Source organism: Martes martes (genome assembly GCF_963455335.1).
Source record: "Martes martes genome assembly, chromosome: 6".
NCBI lineage: Eukaryota > Metazoa > Chordata > Mammalia > Carnivora > Mustelidae > Martes > Martes martes.
Window position 1 is genome coordinate 42,664,375 of NC_137893.1, and position 20,129 is coordinate 42,684,503.

At 39.3% G+C, this 20,129-nt stretch overlaps 2 protein-coding genes across 9 annotated transcripts in view; one reads left to right on the forward strand and one right to left on the reverse strand.

The window, feature by feature from the left end:
- Positions 1 to 7,474, reverse strand: part of ORC3 (origin recognition complex subunit 3) — a 61,803-nt gene extending 54,329 nt beyond the window's left edge. The window contains exons 1-2 of the mRNA XM_080805767.1: positions 7,404 to 7,474; positions 3,332 to 3,386 (exon numbers count right to left, since the gene is read on the reverse strand). Of these exons, the coding sequence (XP_080661893.1) occupies positions 3,332 to 3,386; positions 7,404 to 7,427 (79 nt within the window). The 5' untranslated portion in view covers positions 7,428 to 7,474. The remainder of the gene's footprint in view (positions 1 to 3,331; positions 3,387 to 7,403) is intronic.
- A 106-nt stretch (positions 7,475 to 7,580) lies between these two features.
- RARS2 (arginyl-tRNA synthetase 2, mitochondrial) overlaps positions 7,581 to 20,129 on the forward strand; it is a 59,921-nt gene continuing 47,372 nt past the window's right edge. Inside the window, exons 1-2 of one of the 8 annotated variants that reach the window (XM_080805772.1) lie at positions 7,581 to 7,675; positions 8,889 to 8,961. Coding sequence is in view for 3 of the 8 variants with exons in the window: in XM_080805768.1 (XP_080661894.1) it covers positions 7,640 to 7,675 (36 nt within the window). In the remaining 5 variants the exon portion in view is untranslated. Of the gene's footprint in view, positions 7,676 to 8,888; positions 8,962 to 20,129 lie in introns of those variants that run through there. The other 7 variants (XM_080805768.1, XM_080805773.1, XM_080805774.1 and 4 more) reach the window with 7 other exon arrangements.

Here is a 20,129-nt window from a genome sequence, read left to right on the forward strand (position 1 = left end):
ATAGAACACAGACAAGAGGTAGAGTTACCAGTCTTCTCTTAGTTATATATCCAAGTGTCTTCAAGTCAGGGGACAGATGGTGGGCAAAATGCAGGGCATCTTCCTACTTCTTCAGGCAATCTATTTTAAGAATTAAAGCCAGTGAAGGCAATTGCTAAAATCTGGATATGTTTTCCTTATTCCTACACCATCTGTTTTATAATCAGGGTCAATTCCTCTAAGATTCTCATATTGAAACAGTATCTATTGGTCTTAGGTCAGCCCAATTAAAACAAAACAAAACAAAACAAAACTAATGTACTTAAAAGCAAAGTTCAAATTATACAATTAAATACATTAGGTTACTAATACTAAAACTCTGAACAAATCTCAATAAATTATAGCTGAAATTCAACAGAAAAAGTTCTAAGGAAACACTCACCTCATATTATGAGACATAGTACCAAGTAATGGTTAGACCAGAGGTTCTGGAATCAGACAACTGGGTTCAAACCCCAGCTCTGCCACTTACTAGCACTATCACTGAGAAAGTTCTAAGTATCCTCATATTTTAATGGAGATACTTATAATACATTCCTCACAGTGTGCTGAGAGGATTAAACAAAGTAACACATACACAGGGCTTAGAACAACCTAGCACATAATAAAAACTCAATAAATGCTAGCAATTTCATTAGTTGTAATGATATTGCTGGTAATACTAGATGTCATTTCATGCTCTGTATCCTTCATAGATAATGGGAAAAGAAACTTAAATTTTCTCTGAAAACGAACTACTTCGAGTTTAGCAGTCTTTAAGATTAAAGAAATATATTCACAAGTCTATCACTTAAAAATACTTTAAATTGTAGCTATTATTTGTTCACTATTTCTAAGTCTATCACTGTCACTTTTTATTGGGGAGGAAGCAGGGAATACAGAAAATTTCATGTTTCTTTGAGACTAAGGCTAAGAAAGTGTAGAACTTAAGATAACGGTTTATTCTGTTAATGAGAAAATGGATTCTTATTATAAATCATATTTCCTACCCTCTGGTCCCCTCAATATGAACCATCATTTTATTATTCGCTCCTTGAGCGCAGGTTTCTTATCTAGCTGGTCCCAAACTGAAGGAGTAACACCCTAAGATCTGCATCATGTGATGATTTGCAAAAATCCTATTCAATAACTACAAGTTATTTCCTTAGTCATATAACAGCATAGTTCAGTTTTTCTTTTTTAATTCAAAGCTAGTGCATGCATATGCTTAATTCCACATCATAATTTTTCCATCAGAATTAATTTTTACAGTACTGAATATTAAGTGTAAAGAATAAGCCTGTGAGGAGCTTTTAGGTTTCCTTTTCTAATTTAAATTCAATTAATTAACATATAGTGTATTATTAGTTTCAGAGGTATAGTTCAGTGATTCATCAGTTGCACAGAACACCTAGTGCTCATTAATGCCCATCACCCAGTTACCCCAACCCTCCACCCTCCTCCCCTTCAGCAACCCTCAGTTTGCTTCCTATGCTTAAGAGTCTCTTACGGTTTGTCTCCCTCTCTTGTTTCAGCGTCTTATTTTTCCCAGGTTTGTTTCTTCTACTAACCAGAATCATGCTGTATGTACTGTTCTTTGATGTGCTTGTTGGAGACTCAGCCTAGCACACTCCTTTCAATCCATTATATATTCCACAGAATTAGTGTCTCTGTTCGGGTTGCTTCATTCTGCTGTTATAATTATGCCCACTTTTGTGCACAAACTTGAGCACAGGGGCTGGAATTTGGGAGAAGAGTGCCAGCTTGAGCCCTTGACAATCTGAAGTGAAGGCGTGGTGACTTGGCAGGCCGAGTCTGCTGACTCAGGGAGGAGGTCAGCGTACTGTGAATTTGGGTTCTACAGGCCAATGGCATCATGTGTGACAGGGACATTGCTTGTTTGCTTTTAACTTTTGTTTTTCTGGGAAATTTTATCCCTCCTTCTATTCTAAATGAAAGCCTTGCTAGATGGAGGAGTATTGTTGGCTGTAGATTTTTTTCCTTTTAGCACTTGGAATTTACCATGCCACTCCTGTCTGGCCTGCAAACTTTCTGCTGAAAAACCCAGCTATTATTTCTTCAGACAAATCTTCTGCCCCTTTTCTCACTCTTCTTGTGGGATCCCTATCATGTGACTGATGCTTGACAGTGTCGCTGAGTTTCCTGGATCTATTCTCATTCTGCGTATTTTTTTTTTTCCCTGTGAGCATCTTTTAAAAAATTACCAACACCTAGGTACCGCTCCCAGAGATTCTGATTCAATTGGTCTGAGATGGGGTCTGGGCATTAGTATCTTTAAAAAGTTCCCCAAGTTGAAATCTAAATATGGTCAACAGATTATACCAATGTTAAGTTTCCTGGCTGTGATACCATCACCAGTTACCAAAATATTACCACTGAAGATTACCAGGTAAAGCGTACAAGGAACTCTCTACACTTTCTTACAACCATATATGAAAATTCAATTATATCCAAAAAAACCCCAAACACAATTTTTTTTTATAAGTTCCCCAAGTGATTCTAATCTGCCCCTATAATTGAAAACCAGTACTATACACATTTTCTGGCAGTAATGTCATGATTTGTTTGAAAAAGTCAATTCTTTCTAACATGACCACCAAACAGGTATCTGGAAATGAATGAAGAAAGTGAAAAAAACCGGTATTTTTTTTTACGTTTTATTTCATTGAGAAATAATTTACAAGTGATAAAATATGACTGTTTTAACAGTTTAATGTGTCCTAACAAAAGTATACACTTACATAACTGCTCCCTTGATCTAGAAAACATTTCCATAAGTTGAAAAAAGTTTCTCTTGTCCTTTTGTAGTCAACTTCCCCTACCAACACCCCAGGAAATCACTGACATTTTTAAGACAGTCTCTCTCTGTTTTTCAAATTTCCTTCTGAGTTAACCTTATTATTTTATTTTATTTACATATGTTTTTAAGTAAGCTCTATGCCGAATGTGGAACATGGGGCTTGAACTCACAACCTGGAGATCGAGGGTCACACACTTTACCATCTGACCATCCAGGCACCCCTAAGACAATCAAACTCCTTTGAAAAACAGGGACATATCCTTTCAGAAAATTTACTTTCTAATTTGCCTTTTGAAGGTATATTTGGATTCCCTTTTAGACTGAAAGTCTGGGATGTACCTTATCCCTTTCACTACACCTTGGAGCATAACTGTTACATCAAGAAGGTAAGTAAGTCAAATTTAGACAAGAGAATTACTAATTTAACTAGGGTTAGGTAAATTTAAGACCTAGGGGAAGTAAATTAGCCAATTCGATATTAAGACATCTTACCTACTGGCACAGAGATCTTTCTCTTCTTGAAGTTTGGCTTAAACACAAAGCAGCCCTTAAAAAAATAAAAGAAAGGAAGAAAAAAGCATAAAGTCGAAGTATCCAAGGAACAGATAAATCCAATTAACCAAATATTTTATGGATAAGCAGATTTTTTAAAAAAGGCATTTCTTTAAAGTGCTGAGAAATTCTCTTCTATCTGAATTACAGCAGGAAAATTCCTTTTTAAAAAAGATTTATTTATTTGTTTTTTTATGGAGAGCGTATGAGTGCAGGAGCAGTGCGGAGGAGCAGAGGGAGAGCCAGAGAGAATCCCAAGCAGCTCCCTGCTGAGTGGAGCCCGGAAAGGGGGGCTCAATCCCAGGACCCTGAGATTATGACCTGAGCTGAAATCAAGAATTAGAGGCTTAACCCACTGAGTCACCCAGGTGCCCCTAGCAAGAAAATTCTAAATAAGGGGACTATCCATTTCTTTCTCCTCCTTCCCATGGGATGCTCATCTTTGATTTTACTCTTAGGGAGCTAATCTAAGAGAAAAAGAAAATATAAGCTGATGAAATTTAAACCCAGAAAGGTTCCATTTTTATAAAACTCAGAGAAGAAAGAACATAAGTACTATTAAAATGAATAACACTCTCTCATTTCAAAAGAAATATTTATTATTTAATTAAACTTCAAGTATCCATAACGTGGTCAGGAAATAGATAATTTGGCTATTGTTTCATCTTATATACCTTTCTTTATCTGATAAAAGTCTTATTCATCTGCGCTGGGAAACCTTCCTCAGTTCTCTAGTTAGAATTATTCCTTTCCCTAAGATCTCACAACACTTAAAGGCCTTTATTTTGCTTTGTTTTAAATCACTTTCACTGTGTATCACAGTTATTTAAGGGTCTGTCTCACCAAGTAGTTTGTGAGTGCCTTCACAGCACAGGCTGCATATAATTCATAATTATTTCCTCAGTGTCTAGGATAGGCATTAGCATATACATTAGGCAATCAGTATATGGAATGAATGCTTGCCAAGTAATTTTCCTGGTAATCTCCTAGCTACATTTAGCTTCATGTTATTATTTGGCTAGTGATACATAGCCCCCAAGCTACTGGTCCTACGTTTATTCTACCAATCCTAAAGCCATGCACCATGTATGGCTTCTTAAAGACTACCATTTTTATGGAAAATGAAAGAAAGAATGAAAAAAATATACCTAGAAAAAGTCATCTCAGGACAGTGCTATAAAGAAAGCTAGGCAAATATAAAGTGGCCATTTGGATTACAGGATCCAAAATAAGTTCTGTGCCTTATACTCTTATATTTGCAACAAGTGAACTATTGAAATACCCATTCACATTTAGAAAAATCTTGTAGTACCACAACAAGCTTGTCATTGACTCCTTTCTATATCCACCTGCAATTCAGTAAGGGAAAAGGAGCTAAGAAGGAGTGAGATATACAAGGGCCCAGAATAGATCCTAAGGTATGGCAGGTAGTAATATGGTTAACCACTTTGAACTGCTGATCAAATGATGGTATTTGAGATAGAAGCAGTCTAGGAGGAGAGCTAACAGGTAGAAAATATGACAAGGAAAAGGAAGTTTAGATAGGTTTAAAAAAAAAAAAAAAAGCTAGCAGTTCCATGAGCTCCTGAAATAGCCCTTAAAGAATCTTACTGATGCAAGTTCCCCTTCATAATCATCTCGATACAAGCATTTCTATTATAATGCCATAAATGCTTTCCTGAACAATATCTCACAATTCTTGCAAGATATACAAAAATACGAGCCTTATGCAATGAAAAGGATTAGACAGCAGACCACTCAAAACCTATGGAACTTTACAACCAGCACAAAACAGAAACAGTACCATTGCTAATAAAAAATACTAGTGTAAGAGAACTGCAACTACCTCCTAAAACTACCTAAAATTTTCCAATAATTAAGTTCTTCTTTATAGCTTTTTTTTTTTAAGATTTTATTTATTCATTTGAGAGAGAGAACATAAGGGGGGGGTGGGAGAGAGAGAAGCAGACCCTATCAGGGAGCCTGACATAGGGTTCAATTCTAGGACCTGGAGACCATGACTTGAGCCGAAGGCAGGTAGGTGGCTAACCATCTGGGCCACCCAGGCACCCCATCCAGCCAATCTCTTAACTCAGGCAAAAGTTCCAGTGCGCACAGCTTCTCCTGATGGTAATGGAAACTAACCACTCATTCAATAAGGTCTGTCCAGAGACAGCAAGACCCCGCCTATGACTGACTCCAAGACAAAGATCAAGACTGCCCTCCTTTGTCCTACACTTTTCTCACATAAACCTGGAAATATTTTCAGCACTTTGCAGACCATCTTTGAGACTCTAGGCTGCTGTCAGAATTCTCAGTGCTGGCCTCACTGAAACAAACTCCACTTTCTTTTTCTTTTTTTTCTTTTGGTGAGTAAAACAACAGAACTTTATTAAGTAAAGAACAGAAAAATCTCCCAAGAGCAAGAGGGGTACCAACAGGGTTGCCAACAAGGGCCTTTAGGGTTGGTCTTTCATAGAAAGCTAACCAGGGAACTTAAATCTTTTTAAAATCTCTATTGGTAACACCATCAATGGCTTATTTCTTTTTAGGGGTTGGTTATTATTTGTCGGTCACAGGTGATTATCATAAAGCACCCCCGCCCTGCCCCAGCACGCCTAGGGCGGGGTGGTCCTCCACGCCATTCCTTTCTAGTTTCACTACCACTCATTTCTCTGATTTAGGATTTTGTTGGTAGCGAGGGGCTGAAGGTGGTCTGTTTGGGACCCTGGAGTCAGGTGCTCTTTCACCCCCGTAACCAGGCTACACAAGCACAGTTAAACCTCTTCTGGCATTTGCACCTAGCATCATAGTCAATATTCTATAGACTTAAGCTCTATAGCTTTAAGTTCCCCTTTGATACTAGTCTCAGAAGGCACACCTTCCCATAATTCTAGTTTAATTTTAATCAAAATTAAAGATCAGATCCATGGCAGAGCCCTCGAATCTACTGTTTTAACGTAGGAAGAAATGAGTTTGCAGTTTTTTCATCTACGTTCTCAACTTTATCACAGCTTAACTTCAGCGGCTCCTTGCTGCACTCACAATATTACTAACGGTCTTACTTGGGTCTGTAGCAGTGCTATACAACGGAACTTTTGGTAATAAAGAAGAAATATCATGTCTCTGCACTAATATGGTAGTCACCACCACATGTGGTTATTGAGCACTTGAAATGTGGCTAGTAAAACTGAGAATATGAATTTCTTATTTAATCTTAATTAAAACTGAAATAGCCACATGTGGCTACTAGCTACTTATATTAGACAATTTATCTTCTTACCAACCACACTATCATGTCTTCCTGAAAGTCCTGACCATGTAAGGCAGCCCATATAAGGTCTATGTGGTCTCCTCCGACACACACACACACACACACACCCCTTTTTCATTCTCATTTTTCACAAGGTTTCCTCTCTGATTATACTGATATTTCAACTTCTTTGATAGGTCATCTTATTTCTATCCTCTGGGCCAAAGAACATGTCATTCCCTATGCTAGAACAGTCTCCCTACCCCCAATCCTTTGCCTAACTGCTACTTTTTTCAGGTCTCAGCTAAAATGTCCCTTTCTCCAAAAGGCCTTCCCAGACCCCAGGCATTCTGCTAACACTTAACCACAATCCGCTATCATCAGCCTATCTGTGTTTAATGTCTTTTTCGAGCGCAGTCTATTTTGTTTACCACTCTATCTCGCTCCTAACGGAGTGCCTGCCGCACATTTATAAGAAAGGAAAAGGAAGGGACGGGGGGCACATCCTCGGGGGATTCGACCTCCACAAACCAGAACTTAAAAGTCCTCCCGGCCAAAATAACTAAGGCTGGACGGTGTCTTCGCTCCCTGAGCAAAACTGACCTCAACTACACCTAGAGTAATGACGCTTCGGCTCAGCCCGCCACTCCCTCCCCTCGGGCCTGTTCACTGAGGCCTACGTAACCTCTGCTACACCCCTTTTCCAAAAGAGAAAGAGGCCAGGCCCGAGTCCAGTGGGTGTCCCTCCTCCCCACGTACCTTGGACACCGAAGAGGTGGCCATGGTCCCAGCGGCCCGCGGGATTTGCAGCTGCACTCGGGATTTCCCGCGCTCCCTCGCGGCAGCAGGGCAGAGGTTAGTGGCGGGCCACGCGGCTTCTTGATTGGTTGGCAGAATCCTCCGAGTGGGCTTCCGGCGCGCATAGGCGGGGCGTACAGAGGAGGGCGGGGCGAGGATTGGGCCAGGAATTTGGTGCGCGCTTCGTGGAGGGGGACATGGCTTGTGGCTTCCGCAGGTCCATCGCCTGTCAGGTACAGACCGGGAACTGGCAGAAGGAGCGCAACCCCCTCCCCGGGTCAGCCCTCAGTCAGCGAGAGGGGGATTCCACGAAAACCCTGTTTCGGTCGCCTTCTCCCTCCTCTCTGGAGCTGCTCGAGCTGTTGAGGCAGACCTGGTGGAGGGTCAGCCATGCAACCCAAATCTGTTTTTCAAGGTGAAAAGTAAATCCTGAAAAGCAGATGTTGCTTCCCTCAGTCCTTTCCACCCCAGAGATTTGTAAGCTTGACCCTAGTGGAAAGACACTGGACCATGGTTAGAATCCTTTTTAGAAATTAGTGTTCCTTAAAATTAGTGAAATCGCTAATGGATCTGAATTTTCATTCGAAAGGATCTAATTTAAAAACTGGTCATTTGTCTTGCAGTCATTTTGGTCGCCTGTCCTAGCATTATTTTTGGTAACTCCAAAGGCAACGTGAGAGGCTGTTTTTCTTGATTCAGAGTCCTCTTTGTGAACAAGCTCTGTAATAAAAGGAATAAAACACGTCAACATTAGATTTCAGCAAAAACAATTTTTGAAATTCATCGGCCCCTTTTGGAATTTTGCAAAGAAACTTTCTACTGACAAACCCATTTCCTTTTTTATTAATGGGCATATTAGTGGATGTATTCTGCCTGGTATATAATTTCCCTCAGCTCATTTTTATAGTATTTCTGGACTAACGTGGGAAAATTCCTCTGCGGTGTCTTTGTGCTTATAGTCGTATTGCCCCATCCAGTGCCTGCTTCTCAGATACCACCTAGGACCTTCTGATAGGACAAAGCTGAGTTTATGGTTTACTGGGGTAAGAAAGAATACTTCAGCAGAGTGTGGTAGTTTCTGGGACGGCAAGGTCAGATTTTTCTTGAGTATTGTTTAAGGCTGGTCTTTTGGTGGCCCAGGGTGAGAGGGCAGGGGAGTGGAGGAGATGGCTTGATTACATACTGATCTTCACAGAAGGCAAGGGAGTGCAAAAAATCTTAGGGTACAAACTGCTGGTGCTTTTTCTTGAAGAATTGGTTTTTCAGCAAGTTCTGTAATGAATAATCAAGCTATTTGTCTGGGCAGGAATTATAATAAGACCAAGAAACAGTAGAGTCATTCTAATGTAGACAGTAGGTTATATCCAGAGTAGGTAGTTTTGGACCTCAGTGTCCAGCTGTGTTTGGAGGGGGAGAGGTAAGACGGTTTCCTTTCTCACCCTATAGGTCAAAATAATGCCATGACCAGAAACCTTTTGTGTTTAGTTTTGCAAAGGCTGTATTCTTCCTTGTAAAGAAGGTAAGTTGGAGAAACAGGAACTGGTATGTAGTATTTGTGCTAGTTACTTTACCTTCACATTTAAGCCCCATGATGACCCTATGACATAGAAATATTAACCTTATACAGTTGAACAGACTGAGATCTAGAGATTAAAAACCTACCCAAGACTAGGTCATGGTCAGTAAATTGAAGAGATGGTTTATGAACAGGGGTCTAACTTCAAAATCAGCCCTTTCCTATATGCTGTGCTATCAGTTTATGAAGGCAAGAAGCACAATCTGATCATTAAACAGAATATAATAGATTTCTCTGGCAATATAAACTAAGCAAATACATATTTCTCCAAACATGGAGTCATTGAAGGATGACCTGAGATGAGGTTAAACAAAAATATGTTTCTTTCATAACATATCTTTATGAATAAGGATCGTTTGCTAGTTTAGGAGTGAATGAATGTATTACATGAAATGGCACATTCACTCAGCAAATTTTGACAATGAATCTACATTTTTCTAAGCACTATCATCAGTCCCAAGGTTTAAAGTGAGTAGAATATGGCTTCTGTCCTGGCATGGCTCTGGACTAACTTGTGGAAACACATGTATAAACAGTTAATTGCAATACAGTCTGTAACCAGTGTATTAGAGATGTGTGAAGTGCTAAGGGAATATGGAGAAGACAGCTTCCAAATGTCAGGGAATGCTTTGTGGAAAAGGTAATATGGGGCCTCAGTCCTGAAGGAAGGATGGATAGGAATGTGTACCAGGTTAGTAGGGTGAGAGCTTGGGGTGTGGTAGGGTATTCCAAGAACATCATATGTGTGGACAACAGACCCATGGGAGAGCGTGGTGTATGTTCATGGAACCACAGTATTTGGATAGGACTGAAATTTAGAGTATGCCTCTTGGGCCTCACTTCAGCAAGTCCTTTGGACTCGTATCTTCAAAATAATATCTTAAATCTTTCCATTCTTTTCCATCCCTGTTGCCCTTTCCTTTCCTCACCCCAAACCCAGCTACTATTATCACCTATGTCATTTGCTTACAACAGCATTCTGATGGGTCTGTTTCCATCCTTGCCCTCCTTTAAATACATTCTCCTTATAGCAAAAAAAGTGACTTCTCAAATGTAAAATCATGTCACTTATCTATTTAAAACTGCATTGCACAAACTATACCAGAACCTTAACATCTTTCTTTCCATCATCATTCATACCACCCTATTCTTCCTTTCTGCAAGATCCTAGCCCCACTGTAATTTTGCTTTTCTAACAAAGCAGGGTCTTTCCATTCCCATTGCATAGATGATTCCCTGTGCCTTAAAGGAAATGATTTTATATCATGACCCTTTGTGCTAGATGGAAGTTTCACAAAACGGTACTTACAATATATGTGCATTCTTTTCTATACTACATTTTTCAGAAAATCCTGGTTGGGACTCACTGAATTTATTCCCAGCTGACAACCTGTAGTTTGAAAGGTGTGTCCTCCAGTTGCTCTCTATCTCAGACCCTTGTTTGCTTCCATCATAGCATCTATAAGCGTTAATAATTATTTCATTTGCTAATTATTATTAGGGAATTAGTTATTTTGTTTTGTTTTCCTTGTTTTGGTGTGTTTTCTCTACAGGCTTCATGAAGACAGCATGTTTTATTCACTGTTTCTCTAGCACCAGCAGAGTGCCTGAAACAAAAGGCTGTTTATACATATTTAAAGAATAAGTCATCTGTTGTGATGTAATATAAAGTTTGCAGCTTCACCAAATGAGTTCATAATTTTAAAGCTGTGAGATAGGAAAAAAGTGGAAGGGATTAAAATCCATTTGTGTAACTGACTCACTCTTGGCAGGTTAATTCACCTGTCAGCTATAAAATGATGGTATTGATTCTAAGTTTACAGGATTGTTGCAAGGATTAATGATGATGATGAAGAAAACAATAATAACTATTGTTTGTAGAATATCTCACTTGTACCATGCAGTTTTGCTGAACTTCATGAACATGTCATCTAATGACATGTTAACAGAAAGTGCATAGAATCAAGAACTGTGAGGGGTTTGTGATTTTACCCTACTAATCTATCACAGTTCCGTGGGTGGTGGCAGAAAACACGAGTTCCCTGGGTGAAAGAAAAGGATTATTCATAGCAATAGTAGTAGACAGAGTGTCAGCATTTTCTTATATCGGTTTCCCAGGCCACTCTTCTAACCACAGGGTGATGTGAAGAAGGTCAGATAGATGGTATGTGCATAGGCCAGGTGCTCTGTCACATAGAAGAGGGAATCTTGAGGCTTTGAGGATGGGTAGTAAGCATGTTTCCCTTTGCTCTGGACTGGGACACTATTTCTGTCTCACAGATCTGTTTGCTATATGAGTATCCTTGAAAAGATTTTATGCCTGCTTACAAGACATGCAGAAACCTAGGAATCCCATAGAAATTTGTCTCCTGTCACTTAGGACAGCGGTGTGCACACAAAGTGTACAGTATTTGATATTATCATGTTTAATCTTTTCAGTCATCCTATTTGTAGCATTGTCTCCGTTTCTTAGAGGAGGACACTGACACTCAGGAAGATGAAAGAATAACTTATGGAGCAACAAAATTGTAGAGTTGAACTACTAATGAGTTGAACTACTAACGCAGCTTTTTGACTTAAAGCTCGAATTCTCTTTATTATGTAGAAAAACCTTTGTAAAATGTTCCCTGCTGTATTTGGCTCAGAAACATAATAATGGAATGTAGATTGTTTCCCTTTCTCAATTCCTTTTCATTTAGATTTTGATGTTAAGTTTAAAACGTCCAGCTGAAGTGTGGCTCATTCAGTTGAGCATTGGACTTGATTTCAGCTGAGGTCTTGATCTCAGGGTTTTGAGTTCAAGCCCTGTGTTGGGTTCCACACTAGTTGTGTGGAGCCTACTTAAAAAAATAAATAAATCCAGGGAGTTCATTTTATTTATTTATTTTTTTACTTTTAATTTTGAATGTCAAAATTACAGAAAAGTTGTGATAATAGTGCAAAGAACTCCATATACTTTCTTATCCAGAGCCACCAATTATTAACATTTTACCACATTTGCTTCATCATTCTATCTATATATATTTCCTGTATCACTTGAGAGTGGGTTTCATAAAGCATGCTCCTTAACCTGTCAGTACCTAATTGTTTACTTCTAAGAACAAGGCTTATCTTACCCAGCATGGTACAGTCATTAGATTCACATAATACCATATAATACTTTCATTTAGTGTATACTCCATTCCAGTTTTGCTGATTTTTTTCAGTATTTTTGTCCAGTATAGGATCACAAGCTGCGTTTAGTTGTATCTTAAGTGGCCATAAGCTCTTCTCCTCATTAGTTTGTATTTACATAATGTGCTAGAAGAGGTATACTGCTAACTGTCTTACTGAATAGAATACAGGATTCCTTGACTGCTGATGAGTTCTGTTAGATTTCAGGTGTGGCCTCAAGGAGCAATTAAATTTGATAACCAGTTGTCATCTAGTAAAAGCTGAAATATTTGTGTGGGGAAGATACTCATCCACATTCAGGTGAACAACAGGACTGACTGAATGGTCTAAATGTATACTTCGCTTCTAACCTGTTCTTACAGGCCCACCAGCATTCAGTTCTGCTTAAAACTATAAGTTCTTCAAGAGCTGTGCTAAATTTCTTTCATTATAGATACTTGGTAATAACTTGTCTTCCAAGTCTTTTGGAAAGTTCTCTTCTGAACTCTAAAGTTTCGGTTGTTACCTGGTTTGCTGCCAGTTTGAGTCTGAGTTAAACCAGACCTGTATCTGAAGAAAGTCTGTACAAGTGTGGGAGTGTTTGTGCATTGGCTCTTGGTGGCAGATTTGCACACCAGACCTGGTTATATCAGAATCAGAAGTAAGGAATAATCAGGGATAATAGACAGTTTAAGTAATTTAAGATCTGGAAGAGTGAATGGTAACATTTTAAGAATTTTAGGACTTGTGGCCTATAGACTGTTATATGGGTAAAAATGCAGAGCTGGGGGAGTCTGGGTGACTCGTTGATTAAACATCTGCCTTTGGATCAGGTCATGATCTCAGGGTCCTGGGATTGTACCACATGTTGCGGGGGGGATCCCTGCTCTGCGGGGAGTCTGCCTCTTCCTTTCCCTCTGTTTCTCCTCCGGCTCATATTCTCTCTCTCACAAATAAATAAGTAAAATCTTTTTTTAAAATGCAGAGCTAATTTTCATACGAAATGCCAGTTTTGCTACCTATATGTCTGATTGCTAAGGCATAAGGATCTCTTTTTCATTAGCAAAATTAGATTTATTTAAAGATTTTGTTTATTTATTTGACGGAGAGAGCAAGAGAGCACAAGCAGGGGGAACAGCAGAGGGAAAGGGAGCAGCAGACTCCCTGCTGAGCAGGGAGCCCGCTGTGGGACTTGATCCCAGCACCCTGGGGTATGACCTGAGCCGAAGGCACTTAATCCACTGGCGCCCGCAAAATCTGATTTTTTGTTAAATTACCAGAGATTTTGATCTTGAACCTAGCAAGTTTAACTCCTAATTGAATTTAGAACCTGTCTAGAACCAGGATGAGAGGATATTTTTTTGGCTTTGTGTTCAGTACTTGGATACTTGGGGTAGAAATTATGTGTGCCTAATGGAAAAGGAATGGTTGAGAACCTCCCACATCCTGGTTAATTAGTGTGCTTTCTCATTTGGGTACCCTGGAAGTCAGAGTCTATTAGGATCTCTGATGTTATGTTGCCAGATCTAAGATTTATAATTGTATCTGGTGCATTGTAAGCACTGAATACATATTAGTCATTATTATATTACACATTAGAGTCTCTGATATTAGGTTCCCAAACCAGATCTGGCTTATGTGGATTTTCATTTTTTATACTCTCTTAAATGTTCTCCTCTTTCAAACCTCCGATTTCCTCCTTATTCATTTGTGTTAGTTTGTTTGTCAAGGAATATTCTTAATATTTTGTGGATTTTATTTCTCTGTTAAAATTTTGAGTTTTATTGTTGTGGTCTTATCTTCATTGAGTAATTTTTAGCATATTTTATTCTGTCAAACTTTTTTCTTTTCTATATTATTTCATCTGTAAAACTTTTTTTTACTGTCTCAAGTAGATAGTTATCAATAGGCCCATGTTTTATTCGTGGTAGTCCTAGGTGAAGCCCAGTGCCAGGAGAAACAACTTTTTCTGAAGGGGAAAGAAGAAATCCTATAGTTAAGGAAACTTGTAGGCCACATTCTCATCAGAGAAAGCACTAAATCTGAGCTCAGAGACAGTTAAAGACAGTCTTACTATTTCCAAAATAATTCACGACCTGTGAGAATCTGAGTCAATTAAAAACCATGCTCTCTGACATTCGACCACTTGACAGTAGTTCTGAATTTTTTTTCTTTCTCTCTTTTTTTTTGGTGCCCCACCTATTTGAAAGATATTCCTATAATTAAAAACGCTCACTAGCTTGGGCCCTGAGTGGTAACTAAGCAGCTGTTCCCAAGCCTCGTTTATAGACTGGAATCACCTGAGAAGCATTAAAAAATACCATAGCCCAGGCCCATTGGTCTGGGTAACATAGGGGCCTTGAAGTTCAAAAAATCATCAGGTGGTTCTGATGCTCCTCTAGGCTTGATAACCAATAACCAAGGATGACCAGGAGACAGAAAGGTGTAGTGTCGCAGCACATATGGTTGCCACACTTTACTGCACACTGGAATTAACCAGAGAACTTTTTAATATCCCATTGCCCAGTCACACCAGAATATTTGCATGTAGAAGTCAGGTATCGGTATGCTCTAAAAATCCTTGGGTCATTCCAACACGCAGCAAAATGTGGGAACCACAAGTATAATGATTAAGAAAGTTGACTGTGGAAGACATAATGGGTTTAAATCCAGCCTTTCCTTTGATAGGTATGTAAGTTCTCTGTGCCTCCTCTGTAAAATCTGGAAAATTAGTTACCTTTTAGTCTTATCATTAGAATTCAATGAATTAATGTGTAGTGTTTAGAATTGTATATAGTAAAAAAAGAATTGTACATAGAGTGTAGGATTGTATTTGGTACACTGTATACATTCAATAAATGATAGTCATTGTTACATTATGTCCTCAGAATCCTGAAGTCAGGGTATTTTGAACCCCTTTTCCACCCTACTACAATCCCAGAGGCTTTATGAAGGGGACCTAATTATTATCCATTATCCAGGTGAACGTTTTAACCCCACCTGAAGTTAGGTAACCAGAAAGCTACATATCTGAATCATACAACTTAATTTCCAATAGGAATCTTTTTAATAGTACTTTTATAAAGTTGTGCTTTAGTAAAGAAAAAATATTTCTCATTTTTGCAAAAATAACTGTGGGGCCATTGTGAAGAATTAAACCAGAAAGGTAAAAGAATTAAAAAAAAGAAAAAAGAAAAAACCCTCCCCCATAAATAATCATTACTAACATTGGTTGACCTTTATTTTATATAATATTTATTTGCGGATATACAGGCACAATAAAAGGAATACTGGATGGATAGGCTTTTTTACGAAAATTCGGCATATTGTAATGAGTTTTTATTTTGAGGTGCTTTTTTTTTTTTTTTTTAAGTTTTCTGATAGAAAATGTCTAACTGCTGGGGTGCATGGGTGGCTCAGTTGGTAAGTGTCTGCCTTCCGTCCAAGTCATGATCTCAGGGTCCTGGCGTCAAGCCCTGCATTGGGCTTCCTGCTCAATAGGGGGTCTGCTTCTCTCTCTCCCTGTGCCCCTCCCTTCTGCTCGTGATCTCTCTCAGATAAATAAAATCTTTCAAAATAAAAGAAAAATGTCCGACTACGAAATGTATAATAGTAGTGATTCCCTATGTACCCATGACCAAAATGCTATTTTAAATTAAAAATACTGTTTTACTTGAGTTTAAAGAAAAATAAATTAAAATGTAATTCTAAGAGTTATTGCTATATTTCTGAAATGAGTCCTCTACTTTATGAAATGAGATTTTGAAAAACATTACAGTTTGTTTTGGTTTAAGATTTATTTGAGAGAGCGAAAGAAAGAGAGCAAGTGCGCAGATATGCCCGAGAGCAAGCACGCAAGCATGGGGAACAGCAGGAGGAGAGAAGCAGACTCCCCACTGAGCAGGGCGCCTGATGCAGGCCTCAATGCCAGGACTCTGGGATCATGATCTGAACTGAAGGCAGATGCTTAATCAACTGAGCCACCTAGGCGCCCTGAAAAACATTACAATTTGAAGTCTTTTTAAAATTTTTTGATTATTTCAAGGGCGCCTGGGCTTAGGTCATGATTTCGAGGTCCTGGTGATGTGGTTTTTGGAATAAAGGTGAGGTTCAGTGGGTGGAGATCTGGAGTCTACAACCAAGAAAGAATTCTTAAAACGTCTTTGGTGCAAAATGGTGGTTTTATTTAAGCATAAGGACAGGACCCGTGGGCAGAAAGAGCTGCGGTACCGGGGTTTTGAGGAGTGGCTGATTATACTCAGCAGCTAGGGAAGTAAGGAAAAAGAGAGGTTTACAAGACAACTTTCACATGCTGAAGAGGACCCACCTAGGAGATACCAGAGGTCTTGCCACCATCAAGTTGAGGTTGTTTTCCCCCTCTAGTAAGGTAGAACCTTAAGACAGGTGGGAGATTCCTGGCAGAATGTTACACTCGTGTCACCTGGGAGTGGGGGGTCGTGGTGGGGGGAAGTTGCAGGGTGTCTGCTTCTGCTTTGTCTTCAGCTAGCCCTCTGCTCCCTCATTATTGGGTTGGGCCTCATGTTGGGCTCCCTGCTCAGCGGGGAGTCTGCTTCACCCTCTCCCTCTGTACCACCGCCAAACGTGCACACATGCATTCTCACTCCCTCAAATAAAATCTTTAAAAGTTTTGATATTTCGAATTTAGATGGTATCAACACTTGCCATTAGACGTGAGGATGTTTTTGTAGTTGGTATAACTTTCCTCTGCATTTCTTAATTTGGGTACCTTTCTCAAAGTGTGTAACACTTATTGTCTGTTAACCATATCTGCACAACTTATTCCCTATGCATTTTATTTTTCTAAGATTTATTTATTTTAGAGACAGAGGGGGAGGGTGTGGAGAGGACAGAGGGAGGGGGAAAAAGAATCTCAAGCAGACACCCCACTGAGCGCAGAGCCCAAGACTCTAAGATCATGACCTGAGCTGAAACTCAAGGAGTCAGGACACTTAACCGACTGTGCCACTCAGGTGCCCCTCCTATGCATTTTATATTGAATTGGGTAAGATGCTTACCACCAGTCCTGTTCCTAAGGCTGAATTTCTTTATAAGCAGATTTTTCAGAAGAGCTCATAGTACTTTTCTTTTAACTTGGTTCTTTTTCTCTTTATTTTTTTTTTTTTAAGATTTTATTTAATTGAGAGAGAAAGATCACAAGTAGTCAGAGAAGCAGGCAGAGGGAGAAGCAGGCATCCTGCCAAGCAGAGAGAGCCAGTCTCAGGGCTTGATCCTACGACCCTGGGACCACAACCCAAACCGAAGGCAGACACTTAACTGACTGAGCCACCCATGCACTCATAACGTATTTATGTTTTGTTTTAAAGAAATTTTGACTTTTTAGATAAAATAACCCTAGAAGTAACAAAAGGTGGTTTAAATCATTAGAAAATTAGCATGTTATGGGGCACTGGGGTGGCTCAGTTGATTAGATTAAGTGTTGGCCTCTTGGCTCTATTCAGGATCTCATGGGTCCTAGGATCAGCCTCAGGTGCCCCCCCAGCTCAGCAGGGAGTCTGCTTGAGCTTCTCTCCTTCTGTCCCTCCCCCTACATGGGTCCCTGTACTCCCTCTCTAAAATAAGTCTTAAAAAAAAAATTCACATGTTTAGAAGTAATATCAGAAATCTTCATTTTAGAAATAAGGCAGTAACACCAGATTATCTAGTTCTGAATCTGAATTTTCCAAAGACACATACTGCAGATGCAAATGCATACAAACAATGTTATTTTAAAATTTATCAATTTTCATATGTTGGCAATTCAGATTAAAACAGGTGAGCAAGTGATGGGGCGCATGGGTGGCTCAGTGGGTTAAAGCCTCTGCCTTCGGCTCAGGTCATGATTCCAGGGTCCTGGGACAGAGCCCCACATCGGGCTCTCTGCTCAGTGGGGAGCCTGCTTCCTCCTCTCTCTCTGCCTGCCTCTCTGCCTGCTTGTGATCTCTGTCTGTCAAATAAATAAAATCTTTAAAATTAAAAAAAAAAACAACACAAAAAACAGGTGAGCGAGTGAAACTAAACATATCGCTTTACAACTTTTCCTGTGAAGGATCTAGTCCTATATAATATCATTGCTAAATTATTCACTTTAACCAGATCATGATCTTTGTGGTTAGGTAATATGGCTACAAAGTAAACTGCATTTGTTTCATCCCCGGAGTTTTCTTAGTTGGGTGCTTTATTTTTGAAATTTCATAACTTAAGCAGGATGTATCTGTGTTGAGTTTTCCAAATTGTATTTTCCTGACATAGTAGTTATTTCGATCTGTAGATTTTTTGGTAAAGATCTTATTTATTTATTTGAGAGAGAGAGCATGAGAGGGGTGGGTTATTGCAAGGAGCAGATTCGCCACTGAGCCGGGAGCCTGACTTGGAACTTGATCCTGACACTCTAGGATCATGACCTGAGTGAGCCAAAGGCAGTCATTTGACTGAGCCACCCAGGTACCCCAGATTTTCTTTTTTTAACAAAATATTTAATCATGGAGAAAAATATAGTTGTTATGTACCCATCACCCAGCTTAAAAAACTGTTACCATTAAAATCTTCTGGGTGCCCATCCCTGGCTGCAAACTCTTTCCTCCCATGTGAGGTTTTGTGTTCATTGTATCTGTGCATGTCACTACCTATGAATGTATCCCTAGATAGTATTCTTTTACAAGTTAATAAAATTTATGTGAGTGGTAGTCAAAGTGTAATCTCCTTCTACAGCTTGGGTTTTTTGTTTCTTAGGCTCAATTAAAAAAAATATATATCCATAATTGTGCATGGAGGTCTAGTTCTTTTATTTTACTGTTGGGTGTCATTGCAGCAGTATGCCACAATTTAAATTTGGTCCCTTATTTCAGGGAAATTTTCCGTTTTATTGACTGTTATGTCCTCCCATCACTTTGGTCACACTTCTGGTACCCACTGCTGCTTGTGTGACCACGTGTGCTTCCAATCACTTACTGCTAATAGCACTTCATCTAGTCTAAAAGCCTGCTGGTTCCAGCCTATACTCAGCTAAGATGCAGCAGTTTTTTCAAGAACAGCTCTCAGTCCATGGGGAATGGAAGCTCTTGCTTCCTGTTTTTGGCTAGACCATTTTATTAGACCTTGTGTGTGCTTGGAAAATTAAGCCCCAGTGCGTATAGCAGTAACCTTGTCAGCACAATCTTAACTTTTCCTCCTTCCTTCTCACGCTTCTCAGTCTGTCACTTGAACCCTCAGGAATCGCCTCCCAAATAAACTACCTGCGCAAAGTTCTTTTCTCAGGCCTTGCTTTTGGGGGAGCCGAGATCTCTATCTAAGAATACTTTTTCTTTTTCTTGGCTTTTGTTCCTTTGTCTCTCTTGTGACAAGAGAGACCGAGAAGCCCTGCACTATACAAGACTGCTCCATTCTTCTTGAGAACCTTCTGCATGTTTTCTTGGCTATCACTTTTTGAAGAGTGTGGCTTTGGGTTTTTTCTCTTTATCATTATGGTATATACTGCTGGAGAACCACTGTACCTATCTCCCTGTCTGCTTGCTTTCCTGCTCTTTTTCTGCTTTAGGGACACCAGTTATCGTAAGGTTGGATTATCTTGTACCCAGTTTTATTTCTTTTTCTCTGATTGCTTTCAATTTATGTTTTTTTAAAATCTGTATTCTCTGATTATCATAGGCCTCTGTGTCATTTATTTTCAGTTATGAATGTTTTATTTCTTAATTCTGTAATAAAAATGTTTGATCATCAATTTGTTTAATTTTTAGACTCCCTTTTATCTTTTTCTTTCAGTTCTTATTGTGTTCACAAATCTTGAAGCACTTTTGATGAATGCCTTTGTATTCATTTGGTTGTATTTTTCTAGACAAGAGTTCTTTGATCTTTTGTCCTTCCCTCTCTTCTCCTCTCCCCCACTTCCAGTTTGTCTGCTTGTTTTGCCTATTTTTCATCTTGCTCATGCTTGACCATCC